The sequence below is a fragment of the Oryx dammah genome, unplaced genomic scaffold (genome assembly GCF_014754425.2).
Source record: "Oryx dammah isolate SB20612 unplaced genomic scaffold, SCBI_Odam_1.1 HiC_scaffold_26, whole genome shotgun sequence".
NCBI classification, from domain to species: domain Eukaryota; kingdom Metazoa; phylum Chordata; class Mammalia; order Artiodactyla; family Bovidae; genus Oryx; species Oryx dammah.
The window spans coordinates 93636679-93664358 of NW_024070210.1; the positions used below are offsets into that span (position 1 = coordinate 93636679).

Sequence of the window (27680 nt, forward strand, 5' to 3'; positions counted from 1 at the left end):
AAATGCCCAAGCCCCCACATTAGAGATAGTCCATAGATAGCCCTCAGAACCCCTTAAGTTCATGACCACATGCTCGGACTTTGTCAGCAGTATTTATCTGGTCCTGGAGGACTGTCTGGATTGTCACCACAAAGCTGAACCTACCTGGGAACTGTGTTACTAACAGAACTGAGAACTAATACAAACCAGGATGTGTATTGATAGATGAGTGAGTGAAAGGTGGAAAAAGGAGGACGAAACTCCTTTTACTATCTGTTCCTTATTCAATACAAGATCCCAAACAGCTCGCTCAAAATGAGTGTTCTTTCAAGGGGCACAGACTACCCTCCTGAATCGGCCCCGATAATGGGCAGTTATCAGCAGTAGGTAAACCCCAAAGACCCTCCTCCGAGCACACGGTGCAGCCAGCTCAGCCGCAGGCTCTCGGGCCCCTCGGGGGCCACAGCCCTGCTGTCTGTCGTTCCTCTCCCTCCGTAGATGTGGAGTTTCATTGCTTCTCAGCCTACAGCACCGGATCAGCGAACAGGACCAGAACCTCAAAACATATGTATTTCTTCTAACACTGAAACATACTAGCACTGAACAGTTTCTGCCCAAATTTTGTTGATCTTCAAGAGATATGACCCTTGGATTTATCCATTCTCTTTGAGTGATCTTGACCATGTTTTAATTACATGCATTTTCTACTGAGCAAACCCAAATACTCTCCTACAGCAATCACTTGGGGCTTTCTAGGTGGCTCAGTGGCAAAAGAATTTGCCTGCCCATGCAGGAGACATGAGTTCAATCCCTGGGTCGGGAAATCCCCTGGAGAGGGGAATGACAACCCACTCCCGTATTCTTGCTTGAAAAATGCAGGCAGTCTTTGGGACCTAAGAATGCTGGTCTTTTCTAGCATGTACAGTATAGTCAAAGCTATGGTTTTTCCAGTGGTCATGATGGATGTAAGAGTTGGACTATAAAGAAAGCTGAATACCAAAGAATTGATGCTTTTAAAACTGTGGTGTTGGAGAAGACTCTTGAGAGTCTCTAGGACTTCCAAGGAGACCAAACCAGTCAATCCTAAAAGAAATCAATCCTGAATATTCATTAGAAGGACTGACGCTGAAACTGAAGCTCCAGTACTTTGGCCACCTGATGTGAAGAGCTGACTCATTAGAAAAGACCCTGATGCTGACAGAGATTGAAGGCAGGAGGAAAGGGGATGACAGAGGATGAGATGGTTGGATGGCATCACCAACTCAATGAACATGAGTTTGAGCAAGCTCTGGGAGATGGTGAAGGACAAGGAAGCCTGGTGTGCTGCGGTCCATGAGGTTGCAAAGAGTTGGACAGGACTGAGTGACTGAGAAAAAATAATGATAGTATTTGTTTATGCGCTGCCCTTTCCAAAAAGTATTTGAGATTGAAATGCATAAATTCAGTGAATTTAGACATTCTTATTCATACACAGACTTAGAGTGAACTTTGTAAATTTATCACCCCATTCTCTTTACTCTTGGTATTGCCATTGCTTGGTGTAAAGAAGGTTGTGTTGAAGCTGGCAAAGTATCTAAGCCTCTGACAAAGCCATCCTTGTGAGGTTCTTTTCCAGTTTCCTTTTTGCCATGTATTGACTAAAGGTTTCTGAGGTAGAAGTAAAAAAGTCCCTATTTGGAGGGATCTCCCTGGTGGCTCAGACGGTAAAGCGTCTGCTTGCCGTGCGGGAGACCCGGTTCAGTCCCTGGGTTGGGAAGATCCACTGGAGAAGGAAATGGCAACCCACTCCAGTAATCTTGCCTGGAAAATTCTATGGACTGAGGAGCCTGGTGGGCTGCAGTCCATGGGGTCGCAAAGAGTCAGACATGACTGAGCAACTTCACACACACTGTCACTTAAGTTTTAGTAAAGCTAGTGAAAAGCAGCAGACCCTAGAAATGTCCAGTGTTGTAGGACATGACACTTATTATATCAGTAGGAACTGAATGCCACTAGTAAACTGAATTCTTTTTCATCCATATTTGTTGGGTGAATTAAACTAAGTAATGATGCAATAAGACTTTTCAAGTCTCACAGTTTTTCCTTCCTTCTCATTCTTTGTCTTAGTGTTCCTGTCCCTAGCCTACTGTATTTTCCTTGTTCTAAAATCTTACTTATGCACAGCTACCTTCTTCAATTAGGTATGTGTGATTAGGTATTTTATATAAGACTGATTAGGTTTAATTAAAAGAAAAACCTCTTTCTTTTCATCAGGAAATAGCCCTGCAGTGAGAGAAACAAGGATGGAAGTTGGAAAAGGATGTGATTTAAATACTTCAGGTCATTCAAAGACAGATGGTATGACTTTTCCTTAGCTTGTTTTTGTTAATATACAACGTTTTGTGCTTTGGTGAATATTATCCAGGTAGTGAGGGGAATAATTTCAGCATATTACTTACTGCAAGGATTTTTAAATGCTACTATGGATAATTTGTTAAGCAGTACTTTTAAAAACAATTGTATAAGATGCTCAGTACACTTAAGACAGATTTAATGCATTATTATGTGTGGCATTTTTTCTTAAAACTGCTGGATTAGAGCGCAGATTAGATTACTCCAACTTTTCTTTTCTTCTAGGGTCATCACAAGCAGCAGCATCCCCAAGGAAGCCGCCTCACCCGGTCATGGATTTTTTCAGCTCAAATCTTTTAGTTGACTCTTCCTCACCAGGGTCTAATTCCAGTCCTGTGGATTCCCATGAAATAATTGTGACTGATTTTCTTATTTCTGATGAAAACCTTCAAAAGATGGAAAATGTGCTTGATCTCTGGAGTTCAGGTCTTAAGGTATTACAGTTGTTTAGTATGTAATGTAGCAGTTTTGCTCAAGTCCACTGTTCATTCTTCGTTTCTTTGAATTAAAAAGTTCAAAACGAAACAAACTGTAGTTGCCAAAGGTCAGGCCAGTGTTGTAAATCTGTGCTTCTCAGTTGTTACTGTCCATATTAATCACCTGGGGATTCTGATAAACTGCAACTTCTTAGTCCTGGTTCAAGATAGAACACTGCCTCACAGGCTCCCAGGTGACCGTTCAGAAGCCATACCTGGAATAACACAGTTTTAAATAGTTGCTGGAACAGCTCTGCATATTCCCCGGAACTTCTCCAATATTTTGAATGGCTCAGCCTATGTGTGACTTAGAGAGACACTTGTTGAACCTTTCCCACATCATACCTATGACTAGTGGAATTGTCTCGTTTTCTATGAAGCATAAGACCCAATCTTAGCAACATATATTCATTTTATAGCCACTTATAGTAACCACAGGGTATAACTGATAAGTTGATAAGAATTTATTTTTATTTTGGTGATGTTAGTGATCCCTAAGTAAAACAAAGTATTCCAGAAATGGCAGTCTTTCTGCAGCTTAAAATATAGTGGAGAAAATGACAGTTTTTTCTGAAACATAGTTTGAGAAAACTAAACTGAGTATTCACATACACGGAGAAATTATGATCATCAGAGTTTTGTGGCATCTATATTTTCTCCAATATTTGAAACCTTAAATTCTAGAAGTAATCTTTTCGTATAAGTTTTCTCCGTGGAACAGGTTTCATGCTTCTAACCATGGTGTAAGTCCATTGAGGTCGTACACCACCAACCATTTAAAGACTGTCACATGATCAGTTAACCCTACTGTTATCCCTACTGGTTTTTTTTTTTTTTTTTTTTTTAATTTTTAATTTTTACTTTACAATTCTGTATTGGTTTTGGCATAGACCTACTGGTTTTTGATAACATGATTATTTGGTCTTTTTACTTATGCCATCAGTAGGGTAAAAAGCGATCAGTCTTAGCAATTCATTGTAAGGTGCTCATTGTGATGAATGATTTGGAGGAAGAAAGCATCAACTCTGATGGCTTCCACTGTTCATCTCTGTCTAAATACCATCCCAGTCCAGTGGCTTGACCTCAGCCATGGCCCTGCATTTCCTTTTTCTCTCATTCACCTAAATGTGGATATTTAAGTCCTTGACTTTATTTGTCCTATTTATTCATGAACGAGACCTAAAACACTTTAATGACAGTTCAGCTCAGTTCAGTCGCTCAGTCATGTCCGACTCTTTGCGACCCCATGGTCCACAGCACACCAAGCCTCCCTGTCCATCACCAACTCCTGGAGTTTACCCAAACTCATGTCCATTGAGTCAGTGATGCCATCCAAGATTTCATAAAAGTAACCAAATGGGAGAAAAAAGTATGTACTTAGTATGGTGTGTGAACTAAGAAGAGCTGTGGCTTCCTTAACATGCAAATGTTTTCATTAGTGGATTTTTTTTTTAATAGCTCTTATGTTGAATGCTTGTTTTGAGTTCTTAAATTTTTTTCTTAACTTCAGTGTCATTTTATGAAGTAGCATTAAGGAGCAAACTACTTAATAGTCAGCATATTTATTTTTCAGACAAACATCATATCTGAACTAAGTAAATGGAGACTGAATTTTATTGACTGGCACCGAATGGAAATGAAAAAAGAGAGAGAGAAACATGCAGCAGATTTAAAACAACTGAGCAGCCAGATCAACAGCTTGAAGGAGCTGCAGAAAACCTATGAGGTCTCCATTGGGAGAAAAGATGAGGTCTTCTTTTTCATACTGCTTTTTAAGTGAGAGTCAGTAAATGTCTTATTAGGTAATAAATGCCAGGAACTGAGTGTTTAGATTGTACAAGACACAAAGGGAAGATCACTTCAGAAACTAATAGAAAAGTAGATGCATGGAAATAAGATTTATTCTTCATATTAAATGTGCTAGGATCATGTCATTTTATCTTGGCCACCACGTTCAGTGTGCTCAAAGAGTGCTATATTGAGTGTGGGAACACTGCCCTGAAGAGAATGTCAGGGATACAGCATTACCCACATTTTAAACCATCCTTTTGGAGGGGTATGGATATCCCAAGTTCTATCTGTTATATGTCTTTATTCATTCATGAAGTCCTTTCTTCATTATGTTGATAAGCACAAGAGCACTGTTTGTTTTGCTTTCTGTTAGTCTCTTAAAGAACTTGAGAGTAGGGTTCAAGTCTGTGCTAATCTGGGGCTTCCCAACAGCACCTTGAACAAAGCAAACCTATAGCTCCCCTGGGAGGATGGTGGCTTTCAGAGAACAGCAGACACTTCAGCTACTTGTCTGCAGATGCAGCCCTCACTATTTTAGTGAACTAGATAAGACTGTGGTTATTTTTTAAATACATTTTTTGAGAGTGTCCTAGGATGCAGTGTAAAATCAGTCATTTTACATAACTTGCTTTTTTGAAACAACAATACTACTGTCAGTCATTTTCTATATTACCTTCAAAACTCTGTCCTTGACAGTTTTAAAATATTCTATTAAATTTTTTGTTTCAAAGTGTATCACACAAAAAGAGTATATATGCATATCTAGTTTTTGAAAACAAAGTGAACAGCTATGTGCCACTACACAGCTTAATAGAATATTACTAGTATCTTAGAATTCCTGCCCTTTTCAACTTTTGGAAATTATTTAAAGAACCAGAATAAATATCTTTCAGCAAATATGCCTAATTTACTAAATCTCCTTTAATGGGCCCATTTTAGATATATATTTCATTTTTCACTTCTTTATAAAGGAAAATATTATCTCAGGATTTAAAAGCCTTCATAGATTTTTTTTTTTTTAAGAACAGGAATACTATCACTGAAAAAGTACATCAAAATGTAACTACTAATTATTTACTTTTATGAGTTTGTTGAATCCAGAAAATCATTTAACAGTTATTGAGGAACTTCTGATCCAACCAGCAAGTACCTATTAAAGGTACTTAGGGACTAGAAATATATTTTAAAACTGGTCTCTGCCCTCAAGTCTAGTGAATAAAAGTATTTTGTATACGTAGCAAAACTCTCCAATGTATGATGGTTTTTCTTGAATTAAATGCCAGTGATCATATTAATTTTCATACACATAACATTTTATTGATTATTACCAGGATACAATGAATATCGTATTCATTGTATACAAACAATGAATATTTCTTTCCTCTTTTGTTTCCCTTCATTCATTGATAAGTAGTGTGTTCACATGGGGAAGTTTTTTGGTCTCTTTAAAGATAATGAGGTTACCTGGATAAATACAGTAATGATCCATAAGTATTCTGTCTAGCATTTTTTGATATATGAAAAAATCATTTTACTCATTGCTGTTTACAGGTGATTTCTAGCTTGTCTCATGCCATAGGCAAGCAAAAGGAAAGGATAGAGTTGATGAGAACATTCTTCCACTGGCGAATCAACCACGTCAAATCGAGACAGGATGTAAGTGTGAAAAACAAAAGCTGATTAATACTTATTAGACTTCTGAACTCAGAAGCATTTAGAATCATGTATTAGAACTCTTGTTCAAGTCAGAGAAAGACTTGTTTTTTAATAAGTCAAAATTAATTAATTTAATGTTACTCTTTAAACTTGATGTTAGTGTGGTTTGGAAAAAAAAAATACTTGGTTGTATTTTGTAGACTTGTTGATATACATTTTCTGCCTCATGGTAGGTTAAATACAGAGTGTATCTAAATTACAAATGTCCTGGTTATGGAACCTCTTTAACTAATTCAATCTCAGATTTAATTACATGAATTTATCATCTTTGTCATATCATAAGCTTCCTATATTGTTTCTACTTCTAAAATGCCTGAATATATCATCTTTAAAGAGGCAGTACTATATTTATACATTATAAAGTTCCATAAATGTTTGTTGTGTAATTTGCCTCAATAAGAATTTTAAAAATCCATGTCCATAAAGATTTTTAAAAATTGTTCTTAGTTTATATATAATTTAAACTTGAATATGTTTTATTTTAATTAAGTGAATATGTTAAATTTTGATTAATTTATTAAATTTTAATTAACTTATCTTAATTAAGTATATCAGTGTAAATATAAATTGAGAATAGTAGATTATTGTATCAGAAGTAGAAAAGTATGAAAGTATATGTGTATCTCACAAGAAGACAAAGACTCAAGAATGTAGGGGATGGAGATACATACGTATATATATATTTTATTTATGATAATCATGTGAGTCATGGAGTAATCTTTATGCATTTGGTTCTAAGAGAGTAATACTTAAGGAAAAGGCTATTACTGTCATGGAGTACAATACCTCCTTTAAGAGTGCTTCGTAGTGCTTTCCTTTATTTCCCAGTAGATTAAATCTACATTAACCATATTTAAAAGGGCCATTTAAAATTGAGTCATATTTGGAAGGTTATTTATTGGGTGACATAATGATAGTATATTCAAATGTTAGTTGAAAGAGTTTAAGTTGCCATCACTTTTTGAATAAAAAATTTTTTTAAGAAAATTAGAAATTGGAAATGCTTCTTCAGTTCAGTTCAGTTCAGTTCAGTTGCTCAGTCGAGTCCGACTCTTTGCGACCCCACGAATCGCAGCACGCCAGGCCTCCCTGTCCATCACCAACTCCCGGACTTCACTCAGATTCACATACATCGAGTCAGTGATATCATCCAGCCATCTCATCCTCTGTCCTCTTCTCCTCCTGCCCCCAATCCCTCCCAGCATCAGAGTCTTTTCCAATGAGTCAACTCTTCACATGAGGTGGCCAAAGTACTGGAGTTTCAGCTTTAGCATCATTCCTTCCAAAGAAATCCCAGGGCTGATCTCCTTCAGAATGGACTGGTTGGATCTCCTTGCAGTCCAAGAGACTCTCAAGAGTCTTCTCCAACACCACAGTTCAAAAGCATCAATTCTTCAGCTCTCAGCCTTCTTCACAGTCCAACTCTCACATCCATACATGACCACTGGAAAAACCATAGCCTTGACTAGACGGACCTTAGTCGGCAAAGTAATGTCTCTGCTTTTGAATATGCTATCTAGCTTGGTCATAACTTTTCTTCCAAGGAGTAAGCGTCTTTTAATTTCATGGCTGCAGTCACCATCTGCAGTGATTTTGGAGCCCAAAAAATAAAGTCTGACACTGTTTCCACTGTTTCTCCATCTATTTCCCATGAAGTGATGGGACCGGATGCCATGATCTTTGTTTTCTCAATATTGAGCTTTAAGCCAGCTTTTTCACTCTCCTCTTTCACTTTCATCAAGAGCCTTTTGAGTTCCTCTTCACTTTCTGCCATAAGGGTGGTGTCATCTGCATATCTGAGGTTATTGATATTTCTCCCGGCAATCTTGATTCCAGCTTGTGTTTCTTCCAGTCCAGCGTTTCTCATGATGTACTCTGCATATAAGTTAAATAAGCAGGGTGACAATATACAGCCTTAATGTACTCCTTTTCCTATTTGGAACCCGTCTGTTCCATGTCCAGTTCTAACTGTTGCTTCCTGACCTGCATACAGATTTCTCAAGAGGCAGGTCTTTAAGTTCTTTGATAGAAGCATAGCATGTGTTCCTACTAGGATCAGTTTGCTATAAAATATAATGGCAAAAGTGTGCTGCAAAATATGATGGCAGAGTGTGTAAACTCACCTGCTTATGGTGGCCGCCAAGCTGGAGAGGAAGGGTTGTCTCGAGCCACACCACCACCCTTTCTGCCATCCAGCTCCTAGTCCTGTTCTCAGCCAGAAGCTCATCAGATTCATAACCAGGATAGCATGGGCAAGTCACTCATTTTCTTCCATCTGGTTTTTTGTTTCTCCCCTTCCTTGATGAGTTGCATAAAGCCATGATGTAATGGATAAGAGCTTAGACTCTGGAATGAGGAAAGGCTGGCTTTTCACTTTCTGCCTGTGTGACCTGGGCATGTCGCTTAACCTCTCTAAGCCTGTCTTCCCATCTGCACATGAGAAGAACATGAGTACTCGGTATGAAATGGTAACGCATGCACCCTGCTTACCCCACAGGCCTGTTTTGTATTGCTACTGCCCGTATATTTACCAGTCCACTGTGTTTTGAGTTTGTGTATTACGTTCATTCAGGTTTATGAAAGTAAACTAGCTGACCAGTATTTTCGGCGAACTTTACTGAAGAAAGTCTGGAGAGGCTGGCGGGCCGTAGTACAGAAGCAGTGGAAAGACGTGGTGGAACGAGCTTGTCAAGCCAGAGCTGAAGAAGTCTGTGTCCAGATTTCCAATGACTATGAAGCCAAAGTTGCTCTGGTAGACGTTTTTTGCTTTATTTTCTCCTTTTTAAGGAAAAATTTTAAAGTTGGGTAGCCATCCCTCACTGGCGAAGGAACGTGTTTCTCCAGTTTCATTCACTGTGGTGTGGGTTCAGATAGACTGTTGGGAAGGAGCAGTGCTAAGTCAGACGTACAGACTTATTTATTCTTTTAACCAGTTATAACTTTGACCTCCAGACCTGTGTAAATCTCTTGTATGTACATTTCTCTTGGAAGTGTAAATCACCCACAGATCATTACCTCTCTAAGAAAGCGTACTTTATTAGGCTTCTTCTGGCCTTTATTTACCTAAAATGAAGACTAAAACAAAAATGTTTACACCCGTGGCAGATCCACGTCAATGTATGGCAGGAACCGCCACAATATTGTAGAAAGTGAAGTCGCTTAGTCGTGTCCAACTCTGCAACCTCATGGACTGTAGCCTGCTAGGCTCCTGCATCCATGGGATTCTCCAGGCAAGAATACCAGAGTGGGTTGCCATTTACTTCTCCAATTGTAAAGTAATTAGCCTCCAATTAAATAAGTTAATTTAAAAAAAAAGTTTATCCTTATGTTATTTTAAATAAATGATGTTTTTATAAGTTTGATATAAAGCAGTTGTATATAAATTGAAGTTATTTAGACTTATAACAATAATATGACATTGTTTCCAAGTGAAAACATTTGAGACACAGAATGAAAATAAGCACCATGTTGAAGAATGCAGTAGGCCTCTTGAAATCAAATATTAAAATGAAAATTTTTTCATCATTGTAATACTGAATTCTTAAAGTTTTATTATGCAGATAACATTCTGTGACTGACTGACATGCAAAAAAAACGTAGTCCCTTTAGATTTGGTCTATGGGTAGACCAAATGTTGTACCTAATGCCACTTTGCACTTTAAATTCTATAGATAACACTTAGCTAAAAAAAAAAAAAGAAATCAGTTACTGTTGCTGGCAGTATATTTTACTATCCAACATAAAAGTATATGGTAAGAAGTAACAGCCTTTTGTATAATTAGAATACACCAGTCCTGATTGAAGCCAGTATGAAATTCCCTTTGTTTAAACCTTAACCTTATAGTTAGGAATGTGAAAATGTGTTGATGGAGACACTGGAGGTAAAATGCATCTTTTAAAATAATTTGAGACTCAGCGGAAGAAGTATATGCTAAAGTGATTTTAGTATTTCATACGAAAATATCTTCACAGTATAAGAAGTCTCTTTTTTAAAACAATAAATGATATTCTTCCTTATAGCTCAGTTTTTTTTCTTCTTCTTAAAAATTCTCCTGATTTTAGTTAACTGGAGCTTTGGAAAATGCAAAAGCTGAGACCCAAAGGATGCAGCATGAAAAAGAGCACTTTGAAGAGTCCATGAAGAAAGCTTTCATGCGGGGTGTGTGTGCCCTAAATCTTGAGGCCATGACTATATTTCAGAACAGAGGTGATACAGGTTAGTGTTTTATTTAAGATTCTCTGCCTACTTTCAAAAACGATTAGAGGAGATTTCAGTGATGGGTGTGGTCTGCAGCACGAATTTTCTTATCCAGTATCTTATCCAAACACTATTTTTAATATCATAATGTTATATCCAGTTTTAAATCTACCATGAAGATTCTCTCAGTCATGGTTACTTACAGTATCTTTATATCTGATCCAGTAAACTGTTAACTATTTAGGCTCAGTGTTATAATAATGCTTTGAATATATAACATTATTTTAAAGCTCTTTTAACTATAATGGTATTGCCTTTAAGTATAAAATTTCTGGTTTTTTCCTAAGTATCCAAATGCCTTGGACTGTTTTGTTGATTAAATATTTCTTGTCTATTCATGGTTTCGCATTTTTTAAAAAAATTGCTTGTCTTCCAGTGTAAGAGAGGCCTCAACTAAAACTCATTTCAACAATATAAATATAGGCCTATTTGTAGAAGTCAACTAAAATAATTCTGTGTCAAGAAAAGTCCATGTATTGGCTCAGATCTGAATGATTCTTATCATCCGCATGACATAGAACAGCTTTGCCACCAATTTACAATGGGGCCTATTTTGGTCACTGGGTTTTAGAAAACTAAAATTTCTTCATGAACAAAGAAGATAATATAAATCATTACCTGCTTTATAGTAGGTTCTTGTGAAAATGCAATCAAATACAATTGCAAGCACTTTAAAAGACAAAAAACACTAACATGTAAGAGGATAGTAATGATATAATTGTTGCAGTCTTCAGTCAGCCTCATAAACTTAATGTATATAAATATGTGAACATTTTTGCAATATTTTTAAATCCTGCTTGAAAATCAGATTATTCATCAGTGACACAATTTTATTTTGTAACATTGTTAATATGATTTCAGTCCTGTGAACAACTTGTCTGTGCTTGTTATGCCCTCATTTTTAAAGCACCAACAAATGTTTTTTATTTCAAATGTGTGTGCTGTGGATGGTGGTGAGTTCAGGCGAGTTGTGTTCTTTCTAAAGCAGTTGTGGTGTGTGGCCCCCAGCAAGTTAGAGACTTAGACTCAGATAGACCCTCAAGACTAAATCTTTATCTTGCTGATATCCAAATGAGTACTTGATTTCTCCAACAAGTGGTCTTTTAATTGAGTAGTAATGCTGAAAAATGTACCATCTCCAGTGATTGAAGAACCTGCTTTCAGTTTTAATTGTTAGCAAGTTGAATATATTAAATTGAAGAATTTAATTATCTACTTATAACAACAGGTACTGGGTTTCATAAGTGCAGTGAGAACTTATAATCATTAGAACTTGATACAGTTGATTACAAGAAGTCTATTTAACATAACCTACTTAAGGTTGTGAATTGACTCAGGATACAGTGTTTTACCACCTTAATATATTTACCATCTTAAATTTTTAAATTCAAATGCAGCAATGTCTCCTACAGGCAAATATCCATAGAAGGATTTCTGATGTGTATTCTGATCATTATACAATGTGACTTATTTTGCTCCTGTTGCCTTTAAGTCTATTGTCATCTGTAGCTAATGCCAGGTTCTGGAATCTGAGAGGTTTTGAGTGGCCCTGTGCTTTGTTTATTATAACAATGGAAGAAAAAGATGACAGGAATAGTAAGACACACATCAGCGGTACACTCTAGTATTGATGAAGCTACCAAAGGCAAAATTTCATTGTAATCTAATGCTGGACTTGCTCTGTAATACTTAAGTCTTGTGGCATTTTAATAACAGCTATTAAAATAGAATTTTTAAAATTCTCAAGAGAAAAAAAATTATTCCTGGTCCCCTGAAGATAATTGTTTTTAATAATTTTTAAATTTTCTTCCAGTTATTTGCTAGCCATAATCCTCAGTGCATCATATTGTACAGTGTCCTAATAAATCTTATAGTTCAGATAGAAGTTTCTGCTGCTGCTGCTGCTGCTGCTAAGTTGCTTCAGTCGTTTCCGACTCTGTGACCCCATAGACAGCAGCCCACCAGGCTCCCCCATCCCTGGGATTCTCCAGGCAAGAACACTGGAGTGTGTTGCCATCTCCTTCTCCAACGGGTGAAAGTGAAGTCGCTCAGTCGTGTCTGACTTGTAGCAACCCACGGACCGCAGCCTACCAGGCTCCTTCGTCCATGGGATTTTCCAGGCAAGAGTACTGGAGTGGGGTGCCATTGCCTTCCCCGAGAAGTTTCTGTGAGGTAGACAAAATGTGACAATACAAATGGCCTTTAAAAGGATACCTGCCAATTTTTTAAGTAGTTTTAGGAACAGTAGAAAAATACTTTCTGGCTGAAAAATGTGTCCAGTTAAAGTTAGAATAATTACAATACTGGTTCCATAGCTGAAGTCTGCCACCCACCTAAAAGTAGACAATCAGAGTCACTTTCTGTGAAAAACATGTTAAAATTCAGTGTGTGTGTGTGTGTTTTCAAAGCAAAAGCAGTCTTTTTATATTGAGTTAGTCTCTCCAAATTATTCCAAAGGACCTAGGCATCGTAATCCTCATTAAACTTTGTTAATGAAGTAACTATTGCTCAATTTTATATAAAGATATTCTTAAGAACTTACACAGTAGCCCAAATTTCTAGATGGAAAGAGGACAACATAGAAAACCATTTAAACATAGGGTTACCTAATGCCCTCTATTCAAATATTCTGAAACAGCTCAGTGACTAAATATTGAAATCCTCACCCTGATGTTTGATATCAGGTATATATGGACTTCCCTGGTGTCTTAGATGGTAAACAATCCGCCTGTGATGCAGGAGATCTGGGTTCATTTCCTGAGTCAGGAAGATCCCCTGGAGAAGAGAATGGCTACCCATTCCAGTATCCTTGTTTGGAGAATCCATGCACTGAGGAGCCTGGCACCCTACAGTTCATGGGGTCACAAAGAGTCAGACGTGACTGAGCAACTAAGCACGCGTGCATGAGTGAGTGAGTGAGTGAGTGAAGTCACTCAGTCGTGTCCGACTCTTTGCGACCCCATGGACTGACTGTAGCCTACCAGGCTCCTCCCTCCATGGGATTCTCCAGGCAAGAGTACTGGAGGTTACTATATATGTGTCACTAAAATCAGTTGTGTACAAATATGCTCTTAATTCATGACATATAATCTACCTGCAAGAATTCATTTCTTCTACAATATCAAAAGTAAAGATTTTAGTGTTACAAACTGATTTATTACTGTTTGCTGAAAAAATCAAGAATTAAAAATACATTGGTTTTTAAACCACAAGTTGTGAATGACAGCGATGTGTCAGTGTTGGTTAATCGGTTGTAACAAATGTATCACTGTGGTGCATAATATCCATTGTAGGGGAGGTTGTGGGTATGTGGGGACAGGGAGTATATGGGAACTCTGTACTTTCATTCAGTTTAGTTGTGAACCTACAATGTCTCTAAAAATAGTTTGTTAAAAAAAATTCATTGGTCTTGTTAGAATAGGAGTGATAGATGGTCAATGAAGAGGGTATGGTGATTATCAGAAAATTACTCTAGAGATCTAAATACCAGGCCATTTATCAGGATAGTTGTATGAAATAATGGAAAGAACATAAATCCGTAGGCAGAGTGCGACCGTATTATTGTAGTGGTTTTAAGGTCCCAGGTGAGTACCTAATTTTTTTTTTCCCACATAAAAGCAAATCACTCATTAACTCTCATGTGTTAAAGTGGTCTGAAGTCTTTAATGGTTAATGCTGACATTAGCCAGTCAACACTGACATACTGTATTCACTGAACCCTATTAACATATCCACTGATAACACATTTCTATATTTCTGTGGGACCAAATTTTAGCTAGGACGGATTTTCTTTGTTGGGAAGATAAAAGTAATCTTAGCTTGGAAACGTGTTAATGGAATTAATGTGTGGTTTCTGGGAACAGATTTCACGACCAATAAAAGGGAAGAGTATGGGCCTGGTGTTCAAGGAAAAGAGCCTCCTTCTTCTGCTCATTTAGATGCGTCAGCCGCTCCGGTGCCCTCGGCGGGCGCAGTGCCGCCGTCCCCGCCAGCAGCGGCCCTCGGAGCCACCTGCGCGGCTGCCTTTCCCTCGGCGGCTTCCGTCACCTCTGCCGGCGCCACTTCCGCTTCCTCAGCCCACCTTCCGGTTTCTGCCCCGCATGGCTCTGGGCTCATCTCTACAGCTTCCGCTGCACAGGAGGAAATGGTCAGTACTGTAATGCAGGCGCCTGTGCTGGGAAAAGGGTTCCAAACTTGTTTGTATGGTGGGTATTTTGAACTCAGAACCTATTTTCCCGTGGAGAAAAAAATGTCTAGATGGTCTTTAGGCCAATCCACAGAAAATATTTAATATACAAATTAACTAAAACATTAATTTATTGTGAAAATTATACCTGACAATTCTATTACAGTAGTGATAATTAAAAATGAAGAACGTTTTTAATTTTAAAGGAAAGAAAGTTTCGAGGGTTTAGGAGGCTAATGGCTCTTCTGTACATTTTCTGTTCAGCTGTCTGTTTTAGTCACTCAGTTGTGTTTGACTCTTTGCGATTCTCATGAACTGTAGCCCACCAGACTCCTATGTCCATGGGATTCTCCAGGCAAGAATACTGGAGTGGGTAGCCATGCCCTCCTCCAGGGGATCTTCCGGACCCAGGGATCAAACCTGGGTCTCCCACGTTGCAGGCAGATTCTTTACTGTCTGAGCCACCAGGGAGGCCGTCCCTCTTCATGGATGCAGATACTAACACTACTTTGTAGTGACTCCATCTTACTTAATTTGATTAGGTTTTAAGTTTTCATTTATAGTTGGAATGAAGATAGCAATTGTTTTCCCTAAAGTCACTAGCTGCTAATAGAGGGGTCCATAGAGGGGGAAGAGTCCTGAAGGAGGATGGAGTATTTGTGGAAGAACTTACCTGAAGTTCAATTAATCAAGCTATGTATCTGCACATCATGGTTCTGACTTCCAGGCCTCCTGTTGTTTAACCTGTATGCCTCAGCGTCTCTCAAAGGGCATAAGGATACCAGCCAAGTTTATCAGACTCAACTCTGCAGGGCTTTTTAAAAAAAACCATATGCCCTTCTTCCCTACTCTGGCTTGGATCTGGCACAAAGCCTCCTATAAAGGCTCTATAAAGGTACTGGGATGATTCTTATTTGCTGGTCTCCCTCTCCTCCCTGACCCTAACCACTTACATGAAAGGAAGAAAGATGGCCGAGTAGGTTTTAGGTTTTAAAAGAGTTAGATTGGAGGTGCCATAGTGCTCGCCAGCTCTCTGTAGCTGAGGGAACATATTGAGTCAACTGGACAATTAGTCATCTGAAGTATTCCTGCTGACTTGAATTTCTGCCTTTTGGAAGCTACTAACTTTAGGGGGAAATTTTTAAAATCTATTTTTGCAAATCTCAACATATTTTTGCTCCTCGTTCAAAGAGGCTTAAAAAATACATGATTTAAGAGAAATTTGAATGTGTTGGGGAGTTTTGATTTAGAAAGACACTACAATTCTACTGGCATGTGTTCAGCTGTGTTTATTTTTCATGATTACACATTTTGAAGTGAGATCCTATACTAATGATCTCATTTAAATAAACATGGTCATTTTTCATTCATATGCATATCCGGATAACACACAGAGCTAGATTTTTCAAAATTCCCTTCTAAAATATGACTACATGTACATTTGTACATCTGGGTTTGTATCTGAATCTGAATGTGTGTAGGAAGAACCCAATGAATGATTCTATTTACCACCCTTTTTTATTAGTTTTTGAAACAGTTTGGTTACCTGAGATAATTTTGAAGTCTTTGAAACCTAAAAAACACAATATTAGATAGGCCTTTTTCTTCCCCCATCCCTCCAGCTACATTCTGCTCCTTCAGAACAGTCACGCATTCCATTTCCTTGACGTAAGTACAGCCTTTAGAGAGAAAGGAGAATGACAAACTAATCTGTAGGTATCATGCTAGTATTCGTCCATTTCTATTTAATTAAATACTCAGTTCAGTTCAGTCGCTCAGTCGTGTCTGACTCTTTGCGACCCAATGGACTACAGCACGCCAGGCTTGCCTGTCCATCACAAACTCCTGGAGCTTACTCAAATTCATGTCCATCAAGTCGGTGATACCATCCAACCATCTCATCCTCTAAATTAAATACTCAGATTTACCTCAAATATGTCTTCTTGCTTTTGGAAAGAACCGTAATGACAAAAGCAGAAACAAATACATTACTTGGATTACTTACCTTCCGTGAAACCATTTTTGCTGGACGCAGGAAAAGAAGAGAGATTTGTGTTTCAGGACTGGCTGTCTTTCTCTTCATTTGAATCACAGAAACTTCCTTTCCTTCCAAAACAGTTTCTAGTCTTCCTCAATATTTCCAGGAGCTAAAAGGAGGTGTGTGTAGAAAGTAAACTGCAGAGTATCAGGAGACAAATAACTGAAGAAGGGAGAAATACCGTTCTAGTGAAAGAATGTTTTCATCTGTAAAATTATTTCATTTCTGCAGACATCATCAGTGTGTTAAAGTATCATAATTTCATGATGAAAATAATTTTCAAAAAATATATGTGCTTGCTTTGACAGCACATATACTGAACATGTGCTGTTTAGCAAATGTACTATTGTAGTTCACAAAGTTGAACAGTAGATGGCACTTTACTTTTTATAACTCCAGTTGAAATAATTGGAAGAGTTTTAATTGGATTTTTAAGCTGTTTAGTAAGGTTTCTCTTCACTCTTCATCTGAACAGAAAGTGAAAGGCTAGCATTAGTCAGCTGGGGCTGCTCTCCCTGTTTCATAAATGAGGAAACTGAGGGCTAGGGAGAATAACTTGCCAGTGGACACAGTTACTAATGCAGTCTGAATTCAGAGTTTGAAATTGGCTTCAGAGCCCTGTAGTCTTGAGCAATAATCTGCATTGTTTCCATGTCAGATATTAAAATACAAATATTAGAGTTTTCTAAATATGCCAATTCCCTTTTTTCTTACTCCTTTTGATTTTTGCCCAGCTGATGGGATTAGTTGATCACAAAAAAAGAATGAGTATATATATGTGTTACTCCTGGTGTAAATGTAACCTTTCTGGAGTATTGTCCAGCTGTAAGCAACAAAAGCTGTAAAACCTGGCATTACCTTTTGATATGATCATCCCATTTTTTGCAATACACTGCAAATAACTCTCAAAAGGAAAAGGAAGGTCCAGTGGTTAGGATTCCATGCTTTCACTGCTGAGGGACTGGGTTCCATCCTTGGTCGGGTAACTAAGAGCCTACAAGCCACATAGTGCAGACCCCTCCCCCACAAAAAAAAAGAAACCTATTCGTGAAGAAAAATTATATTAACAATGCCATAAGGAAAAGGGGAAGACAGAAAAGCATATGTGTAATGGTAATTTATCCATAAGGGTCGGTTCATTAAACAGATTAGTGGTTCTGAAGAATAGGGATTGTTTGGGAAGGGAGATGGGTGTGCTCTAAAGAAAGGACAGTGTGAGGGAGAGCCGTGTGATGATGATCGCAGTGGTAGTTACGGAAGTCCACACGTGATCACGTGGCATCCGTGCGAGTGCCGGCTTGCTGGCTTCGCTGCTGTAAGTGCGCAGTAATTGTCTCAGGTGCGGGCGTTGCAGGAGACTGGGTGCAGCACACCTGGGGCCTCTCCCTGCGCTCTTTGCCGCTTCCCATGAATCTGTAACTGTTGCAAAATAAAGCTTTAGAAGTTCCTAAAATCCTTTAAAATAGCTGGTATCCCAAGGTTAAAGGGGTATTTGGAATGGTTGGTTTTATGTTTTGCTTTTTGTCTTATTGTTTAAAAAATTTTCCCCGTGTTAGAGTTGGTTGAATATACAATTATTTTAAGTGCCTGTGTGTTTTCAAGTTACAGAAGCAAAAGTGCCATAGATTTTGCCATAGATTTTCTGCCAACCGGGTATTTCTTTTATAGTATGGGCCCAGGGTTGTGACATCAGCGCAACAGAAAGCTGGGAGAACAATCACGGCCCGGATCACAGGGAGGTGTGATTTTGCTTCAAAAAACAGAATCAGTAGCAGTTTGGCTATAATGGGAGTTTCTCCTCCCATGAGCTCCGTTGTTGTGGAAAAACATCATCCGGTCACAGTGGTGAGTCTGCCTTTGATAACTTTTTGTCACAAAACCTTTTTCCTGAGAGTTGATAGACTGATAAGTGCTTAAACGCCATGTTAAGGAGAAGATCAAAATCCATGATGACTGGTACTTGTTCTGCCCTTACTATTACAGTCTTTATATACTTACAGTTGTTACATCTGCTTTATATGTACACCTTTCGTATTTTAAGAGATTAATTTCAGGAACTTTGCTTCTTGTCAGTTGTACGCTGTGTGTGCTAGTCACGCAGTCATGTCCGACTCTTTGCAGTCCTGTGGACTGTAGCCCACCAGCTTCCTCTGTCCATGCCGTTTTCCAGGCAAGGATACTAGAGTGGGTTGCCATTCCTTCTCCAGGGGATCTTCCTGACCCAGGAATTGAACCCAGGTCTCCTGCATTGTGGGCAGATGGCTTACCATCTGAGCCACTAGGGAATGAGGGTAGGGGCTCATCCAGGATAGTATAAAAATTATCAAATACAAAAAGAAATCCAGTGTGTTGATGGCCAAAAGGGTAAAATATAGAAATGATTTCTCAATAATTTTTTTAAGGCAAAATCTGTTTACTCATTAACTGCTATCCATATAGCATATTTTTTACCCTAAGAAAAACTTACCTACTTTTATGGTGTTTAATTTTTGCTCCTTTTTTTTAAATGGAAGTCTTCCTACTTTTTCAAATATAATTGTCAACATATTTCTAACTTGGGGAAAAAAATCAGGTTGCAATAAATTCATGTGATATAAAGAAAAGTACATGGAATTTAAGCAAAATTAAACAAGAAAACCTGAGTTAATGCCTTAGTTTAGCTACTTCCTGCCTTTGTGATCATATGCAAATCAAAAAATATTTGAGCCTCCATTTTTTTCATGTGTAAAACAGGAACAATAAGAGTACTTAGCTCCTAGAGTTAACTGTCAGGATTCAGGATTAAATGAGGTAAAGTGACAATTAAATGAGATGTATAAGGCACTTTGTAAACTGTAAAGCCATAAGCAAATTTAACTTAATAAATATTACTAGAGAAGGACACATGGGATGTCTCCTGTTATTTCTTACAATCATATATGAATCAACAATTATCTCAAAAAGTTTAATTTCTAAAAGTTATGAGAACACATCCCTAAAGAGACACAAAGATTGATTTTACTATAAAAGAGAAGGCCCTCTATATAAACTTTCAGTCTTAAACAACATTCCTGTCTACTTAATATGTCAAAAAGATGTAAGGAATGATTGTAAATGCTTCTCTTTGTGAATACTCGATTGTTGCTAGATGATTAAGTCAAAAGAAGCTGGATTGATTGTTTAAATTTAGCCTCAGGTAAAGTGCAGCAGTGAAGCTGCAGACTGAGATGGAAGTACCGAGTCCAGACTGAACACGTGGAGGGTGGAGAACCATCTTAGCCTCTGTAGGTTGGACAGACTTTGAAAGTCCTTAGATGACTTCTCTACATATTTTTGAAAATGTGAGCTTAGTTATCAAAGATGAGAGGAAATGAACTCATTTCTGTGTTTATCAGCACATAGGATATTTATAAAGAAATAGGGGAGAGAGACTGTCCATTTGTAAGATAAGATGTGAAGAGAGCACGTGTCTATTTTTAATTCCGACAAAGTGTGGTTTTGTACTGATTGGAGTGATACTTTACAGAAAAAGAACCAAGAAACTAAAGACTTAAAACCCCTGTTTGATATTTATCTCTCTAACTGCCTTTTGTTTATTTAGTATGTCCAATGATTCTTCAGTAATTGGCCATGGCTTAAATAGCCGTAAACTGCTTCCATTATTACCGGCTTTGGATTGTATAACAGGCACAGTGGCAGTCCTCTGTACTATTTTTCATTTTATTCCAGGATCCCAAGAACTAGAACCATCAGAAACAGTTGCTTACTAATAAACCGTTCTCCAGATTTCTGACCCTGGAGCTCCGTCTGCTGGATAATTGCTTGCCCCTAAGGCTACTTGGTTCTGTGCTATGTTTTGTAGACGCGATGCCAGAGGCACCATGGTCTGTCTCTGCAGTTCTCTTGCCCATCATCCCTAAGGAGAAATAGCTCTTTTTTTGTGGTCAGATCAGGTGGGGTTAGCAACTAAAATTTCATACCATTTGCAAAAATCTCTTCCATTTGTAGTGGTTATCCAGTTATTTATGTACAAAGAAACACTTATATAAAATACTTTAAGAAAAGAGGTTTTTTATTTCTTTAAAGAGAAACTCTAATTAAATGGAATCTGACATGAGGATCTTTGTTTCAAGAGGTTTTGTCCATTTCCTAAGCAAAAGCTATATCATAGAGCTATTGAAATGCACAGTGAATGTTTTGATATGATATGTATTAATTTTACATCAAGTATTTTAAAGATGACTTTTCTAAATGGAAGACCCTAATAGGAATCTACATGTACCAATGTTTGTTGGGTTAAACTGTAGATAATGAAATAATATTTAGTATGTATATTTTTATGGAATTGTTTAAAGTATATTTTTGCTTTTTCAGCAAACCATTCCTCAAGCTACTGCAGCAAAATATCCACGGACCATTCACCCTGAAGGTAGTACCTCAGCTTCCAGGTCTCTTGGAACCAGATCAACTCACACCCAGTCTCTCACAAGCATTCAGTCCATAAAAGTGGTTGACTAAAATGAATATGTTCATACAGAGGGCTTTTAATTCTTCTGGCTTTACCAAGAATTAGAAGTCTTTAGTTTTTAAAATTTCATACTCTTAGAACATTATGGATATATCATGTTCATTTCTTCAAAGTTACAAGACACTTTTTCAAGCTGTACCATCCTTTGTAACTATATGTAGAATTATTTTAATGTTATTTTTTATTTAAGCAATTAAGTAAAATGTTTTTTAAATTAAAAAAGAAACTGGACTTAAATTTTTTCAATAGCTTCAACATGTCACTGATTATATCAAAGTATATAAATCCTGTTTTTGTAAAAGGCTAAATCATTTCCAGTATTACCAAGTAAACTTTGAAAGAGAACTTGATTTTAAAAAATTATTTATACTAATAGAGACTAAGGTATTATTTGAAAATTTAAAAGATAAAAGCCAAGAGTAATAATACCACAAAGTTTTTTTGTGACTTTAGTATATTAGTCCTCATTTTTCTAGGATTCTAACAATTAAAAATAGGGGGAAATAGCAATACCTATGAGTAAAATCTTTAATGTTAAAAGAGGAAAAACATTTTACTAGCACAAAAACAGAGTCACCGAAACATCAAAAAGCAGTTTCCTAGTAGAATGATTCTATTTCTCATGTTCTTTCTCGCCTTGTTGAAACTCTGCACCTTTGAACCCTTTTTTGCTCTGAACATGCAGACATTGTCCTGTGATGGCATAGCCCGGACAATTCGGCAGACCTTCCAGGCCTGGCAGAGACTTGTCCACGGCTGGACGAAAGGAAGAACCCTTCTGGACAGATTTAGGAGAGCGGAGACCAGGCTTCTGGTGGTTTTACTGCTGGCTGACTGGGTTAGCTTGAGCCAGACACTTAATGGCAGGATCCTCACCTGTGAAATAATGAGTTCCACCTACCCCACCTCTTTCCCAGAGTACTCAAAGAACTTGTGTAGAGCCTAGGTTTCTGTGTCTTTCATAGAAGTGGGTGGTTTCAGCCTCTTTCAGTCTGAACATGACCTAGCCCTGTGCTCTAACTTTACCACTGGAAATAGTTTTTCTCACTGCCTCGTGTAGTAATAGGACTAGAGAATAAATGTGAGGTCAGTCAATATCCCATTTTCTAAAGGACACACCAAGGCTTTTTTGAACTATAAAAGCATCTGGCTGTGTCTTAAAGAGTGTTCACCAGGGAAACCCAAAAGAGTGTTAGATCCTTCTTATGCAATAGTATATCATCCTCCTTACACTTACTGTGGGTTCCGGCCGACTACAGCCAGCTTCTGCTGTGGCAGGCGGCTCTTGGTTTCTAATAAGCACAAACCCACAGCCCCTCCTCTCCCGCCTGCACCACAGGCCTGTTCCCCCCAGGCCTTCCCTGCCCAGCAGAGACTCGAGACACCTGAAATCTCTGCTCACCTGCAGCGTGGGGTCAGCACCCCATTGGGGCAAGCATCCATTCTTAACTTTCCAAAGCCTGTACAAACTGTCCATCCTTGAGGTCAAACTGTCAGTTGTACTTGATACCAGGTGTTGGCCAGTTAGATAAATCACACTGGTCTCAGCTCTCCCTCCTTCCCCATCTCACTTCCTTTTTCCTTCATTCCTGCTTCCCGGATTTCACTCCTGAGAAAAGCAGTTGCTCATTACTTTGGTCTTGGGCTCTGCTCTTTAAGGAACTTACATGACAGCTAGGGATGGTCTTCAGTATTAGAGCCACAACCACATAGACAGACTAACGTCAATATTACGAATATTGTAATTAAGAATATTGTAAGCGTCTTTTAAAGCTTTAAACTCTAGAAATTGTATATTGTCTGCAGCACCAAGAAATTAGTATTAGCCCAATTCAACTTAAATTCAACAATTAAAACACTTCAACAGTAAAAATATGTATTCATCTTTGTTTATTACTGCATAAAGAGGTTACCTAGATTCTGAAGCACGGTCCATGGAAACCATGGTCTCAGGTGGCAACAATGCTTTAAACTTTTTAGCATCACGTGAACCTGTTTAAAACCTGGTTTAAAATTTAAATGTACCATTTACAGTCAGCATGAGATGAAATGTAGAACTAAATTCACGATATAATAACTGGACTGAAATTGCTCACAATTTTATTTCTGGCCTTACAGACTTAGACTCAGAATTTGATAATGGAGAGCCTTAAGCTATAATGAATAGGTACACATAAGCTGATAGAAATCAATACTTGATTCCATATTTCAGAACTTTCTCAGATTACAAAAATAATGCATGGTCAATATGAAAAAAATGGAAAGTACCGAATCACCTGTAACTACATCACCAAGAGATTAAAGAACATTGGTGCATATACCTCTGGTTTTAAGTAAAATGTTATATTACATATAGGTGTTATTTAAAGGCAACAGCTACATTTCCAAATCAAGTTTCTCTTACGAACTAGAAATAACAGTTCATTTCAGTACTATAGATATGAGGTTAGGCATTTCACAGGCACGGCATTCTCCATCATCACTCAGCTTTACAGAAGAGATAGCCCTTTCTCCCAGCCTATGGAGAAGGAAATTAAAGATCTGAGAACTTGAATATTAGACCAAAGGCTCACAGCTAATAAACTGCAAAACCATGTCTGTCTGTTCTAAAACCCTTGGTTTTTTTCATATACTGTAATGTTCCCACCATGATAAATTTTAAAACATGACATACAAAATATTAGATTATTCTATCACTAGATAAGCTATCAGGTGTTGCATCAAATGACAGAAATGGGAGAATCATATACAACTTGCTTTAAGCAAAACCAAAATTTTTTTGACTTCAGTGGTTGGAAAGTATAATACCATTTCTTCATCTGTTAGAGAATCCTGTCACTCCAATCTTCATAGTTGAAAGGAAAATCAATACTACTGCTGGAAGAACTTGATGACATTTAAAGAACTGAATTTAAGAGGATTGAATACTGAATGGAAAATCATTTTAGTTTAATTTCTTTAGGCATTTATGAAACTGCACATTTCTTGGGCCTTGAGTCAGCTTCACTTTTAAATTGACGAGTCTTTTCTGGAGAAAATCAGATAACATGATTAATAGCTGACCTTTATTAAGCACTTGTTACAAGTCAGGCGCTATCACTCAATCCCACAATGGCCCTTTGACACAGACGCTTTTCTGGTTAACAGTTGAGAACACTGGTGGAGTGAGTTCTCTAGAGAACTTGCTCAAAATCACACAGCCCGTTATCTGTCGGAGTTGAGCTATAAGCTCACACAGTTTCATCTGGAGTGCATCCCCTCACCCACTGCAGTGGGCTGCCTCTGAGGGCTCTTGTGGACACTCTTTCAAAGAAACAAAACTCAAAGCATAGGGAACAACCCAGAGTTAGGAGGATAAGACCATGGAAGGTAGACATCATCCGTGCACTATTCCTTTGCACCTACCACTGCTTGAAACAATACTGGATTCGTAATCTGATGCGCTTTTATGTTCTCAGTTTCAGGTAAAACTGCACCAGCAAAAATAATGGCAGATGTCCCTATATTTTGCTTGAATGATTATTACATGAATGATAAATAACACCCCTAATATGCTGATAAGGTTTCAAACCGTCTTCCCTGACAGTACAGTCCCTGGTAGAGTGCTTTTTAGCAGTAATCCCAGCTGGCAAAATAATATCCCATCAGCTCTCTTCTCTCAATGCGGAGAGAACTTTTTCAAACACACTAACCTGCAGAGTTCCCAAGAGGAAGAGGCATTCTGAGCAAGACCATTCTTAGCTGTGGGTCACTGTCCTGTAACCGTATGAGACGGTTCAGCTCTCTTGCCCACCTCCCACCCCACACCCACCGTGCTCCCCACACAAAAGTTCTACACTTCAAATGCTCAGCTGGGGAATGACACTGAACCGCCAGGCTGACAATGCGACCAGAATGACTAAATCACCGAAGGAGAAGCTGCATGTTCGGACACCTAGCTGGCACTGCCGCGGCTCGGGAGCACGTCTCCCGGCTGTCCTCGACCGTTTTAAGGGAGCAGCAGTTTCCACCTGTTTGTTGAAAAGTCTAACTCACCAGCTGGTTCTGGAAAGTCCGTGCGCACCAGCTCCTTGTACAGGTGCTTGACCGGCGTGGCCTGTGTCACCAGGGCCCCATGCAGCCAAATAAGCAGAGCCCTGTGGCTGTGTTTGCAGAAGCTCTCCTTTCCTGAGCCAAGCACAAAGGGCAGATGCTGATGCCTCCTTCCTGGGAACTCAGTTTCCACATGGCTGTGGTTGCAGGTTTCATTCTCTGGCAGCTGTGAGATAGGAAGCCCAGGAAGGGCATGAAAGCCCTTCCTTCACTGGCTCTTCTAGGGAGCACCAGAGTTTGGAGTTCTTGTCACGCACGTTCTGTGCTTAACATGGGTCAAAGCTGAGGAGGAGAGGGGAGGGAAAATCTTAAAGCAATGTGGAGCTTTTTCCTCGGCATTCAGATGGCACTGGGATAGGCCAGCGCTTCTGGTTCAGCCAGTCTGGAGTGAGGATCTGCAGGTCAGTAAGCTCCCAGGTCCTGCTGCCGCAGCCCGTTAACCACACCCTGAGCAGCCAGCATGCACCCACCTGCCAGGCCAGCTTTCAGAAAGCTCCTCGGGTGGAAGACTGCAGCTCCTGGCCAGGCAGGACTCCACTGGGCATACCTCAGTAGACTTTCTACCCCTAAAAGGTGTTGGGGGAAGTGCTGGGTATGGAGGTGAGAAGCCATGGGCACTTCTGCCTACAGGTCACAGTTACAAACCCCTGCCAGATGCTGAGGAATGTGGGGCCCGAGCTCTGGGGAGGAAGTCTGCCGCATTGACTGTTAGACGGACAGGCACTTCAGGGGGAGCAAACTGTACCCATAAAGAATGTACCCCTAGGTGAATCCGATGCCCCTCCTTATCCTGCTGCCACCAGACTAATTTTTCTTAAATACCATAATCAACATGTCATGCCTTTGCTCAAAAGCCCAATTCCTGGGCTTCCCTAGTAGCTCAGTAAAGAATCCACCTGCAGTGCAAGAGGTCGAGGTTCAATTTCTGGGTCAGGAAGTTCTCCTGGAGAAAGAAATGGCAACCCACTCCAGTATTCTAGCCTGGGAAATCCCACGGACAGAGGAGCCTTGCTGGCTACAGTCCATGGGGTCACAAGAGTCAGACATGACTGAATGACTAAGCCACCACCACCACTTCCTTCACGCCAGCTACAACGTAACTGGACTGTGGCTGTTCCTACGATACTGTTACTATGATTGTGACTGTTACTATGATACTGTCATGCCAACCTGATTATCAACTCCATCAAACATCCACCACAACTTACAGAGCTGATGTACGGATCCCCTCACAGCACTGAGCACATTCCAGGCACCCTGTAATGTGTGAGTGCAATACATCACAACCCTTATCCTGACTGCGAGTACTCCGAAGGCATAATGTATTTCCAAATCAGTTTTTTAGGTCAAGAGAAATGTTCAGAAGGCAACTCCAATTTTCTGAAGACTTTGCAGAACACTATATGCCTACTTAGCAACAAGGAGAAATCTTAACAATACAAAAGAAATCCTTTTTTAGAAACTGTAATCAATATTCAACTCTTTCAATGCATTATCTTCCTTTTTTCCACATGAAAATGTATCCTTAGAATTAGCAATAAAAGTGCCATAATGTACTTTTGTGTGGTGTAGTGAACTGACTGCCTCTTGCCCACATGGCCTGGGCCACGCTGGCCTGACCACTGCCCCTCGATGGCTCTGATCCGGGCGTCCGTAAAGTTCCGCGAACGGGCCAGCCTCTGCCGCTCGTTGGCCTTCAGCTGACAGTAAGCCAGGTGCCAGAGCAGACTGCGAATGTGCCTGGTCTCCGGGCTGTGGTCCTGCCTGAATGTCAGGGTAGAGCTGGTTGATGTGACCCTTCATGTTCTCGCTCCGCTCCTAGATTGAAAGGAACCCTATCAGATCATTTCAGATGTTTCCTTCTGATCGCCTCACTTCAGAGTATGTATGAATGTGTTTTTTTCAGATGGAATCCATAAGGTGGTGACCAAGACTATGCTTTCAACATTAACTATCACTGGATTGATGTCATCCAATATAGAGACAAATGTCTGAAACAAGCTGGGGTCTCTCTGACTCAGGAAGCATGAGGGATTTGGCCACAGTGTCCCAGGCCTCTACCCCAGCCTGCTCACCACTTCTAAGGAAACAGACGAGGGTGCCTTGGCTATGGGAATGTCACCACAACAAATGCATCTTTAGATGCCTTACTTCCAACCAATTTCGCTTTTTCTTCTTTGGGGTGTTTAATTTTCTCCTGTCACCATTTCCGTGGGGCCCAGATTGGATATATTCTTTATGAGACC

At 39.1% G+C, this 27680-nt stretch overlaps 2 protein-coding genes across 4 annotated transcripts in view; one reads left to right on the forward strand and one right to left on the reverse strand.

The window, feature by feature from the left end:
- The window catches only part of LOC120852608 (centrosomal protein POC5-like), a 31292-nt gene extending 9326 nt beyond the window's left edge, over positions 1 to 21966 (forward strand). Inside the window, exons 5-13 of one of the 3 annotated variants that reach the window (XM_040225937.1) lie at positions 2233 to 2316; positions 2596 to 2804; positions 4420 to 4596; positions 6189 to 6293; positions 8926 to 9105; positions 10416 to 10569; positions 14475 to 14758; positions 18504 to 18680; positions 21189 to 21965. In XM_040225937.1, the coding sequence (XP_040081871.1) occupies positions 2233 to 2316; positions 2596 to 2804; positions 4420 to 4596; positions 6189 to 6293; positions 8926 to 9105; positions 10416 to 10569; positions 14475 to 14758; positions 18504 to 18680; positions 21189 to 21332 (1514 nt within the window). In that variant the 3' untranslated portion in view covers positions 21333 to 21965. Of the gene's footprint in view, positions 1 to 2232; positions 2317 to 2595; positions 2805 to 4419; positions 4597 to 6188; positions 6294 to 8925; positions 9106 to 10415; positions 10570 to 14474; positions 14759 to 18503; positions 18681 to 21188 lie in introns of all 3 variants that reach the window. The other 2 variants (XM_040225939.1, XM_040225938.1) reach the window with 2 other exon arrangements.
- Positions 21967 to 24308: 2342 nt separating this feature from the next.
- The window catches only part of LOC120853752 (ankyrin repeat and death domain-containing protein 1B-like), a 77679-nt gene continuing 74307 nt past the window's right edge, over positions 24309 to 27680 (reverse strand). The window contains exons 16-18 of the mRNA XM_040227663.1: positions 27050 to 27216; positions 25378 to 25509; positions 24309 to 24370 (exon numbers count right to left, since the gene is read on the reverse strand). Of these exons, the coding sequence (XP_040083597.1) occupies positions 24309 to 24370; positions 25378 to 25509; positions 27050 to 27216 (361 nt within the window). The remainder of the gene's footprint in view (positions 24371 to 25377; positions 25510 to 27049; positions 27217 to 27680) is intronic.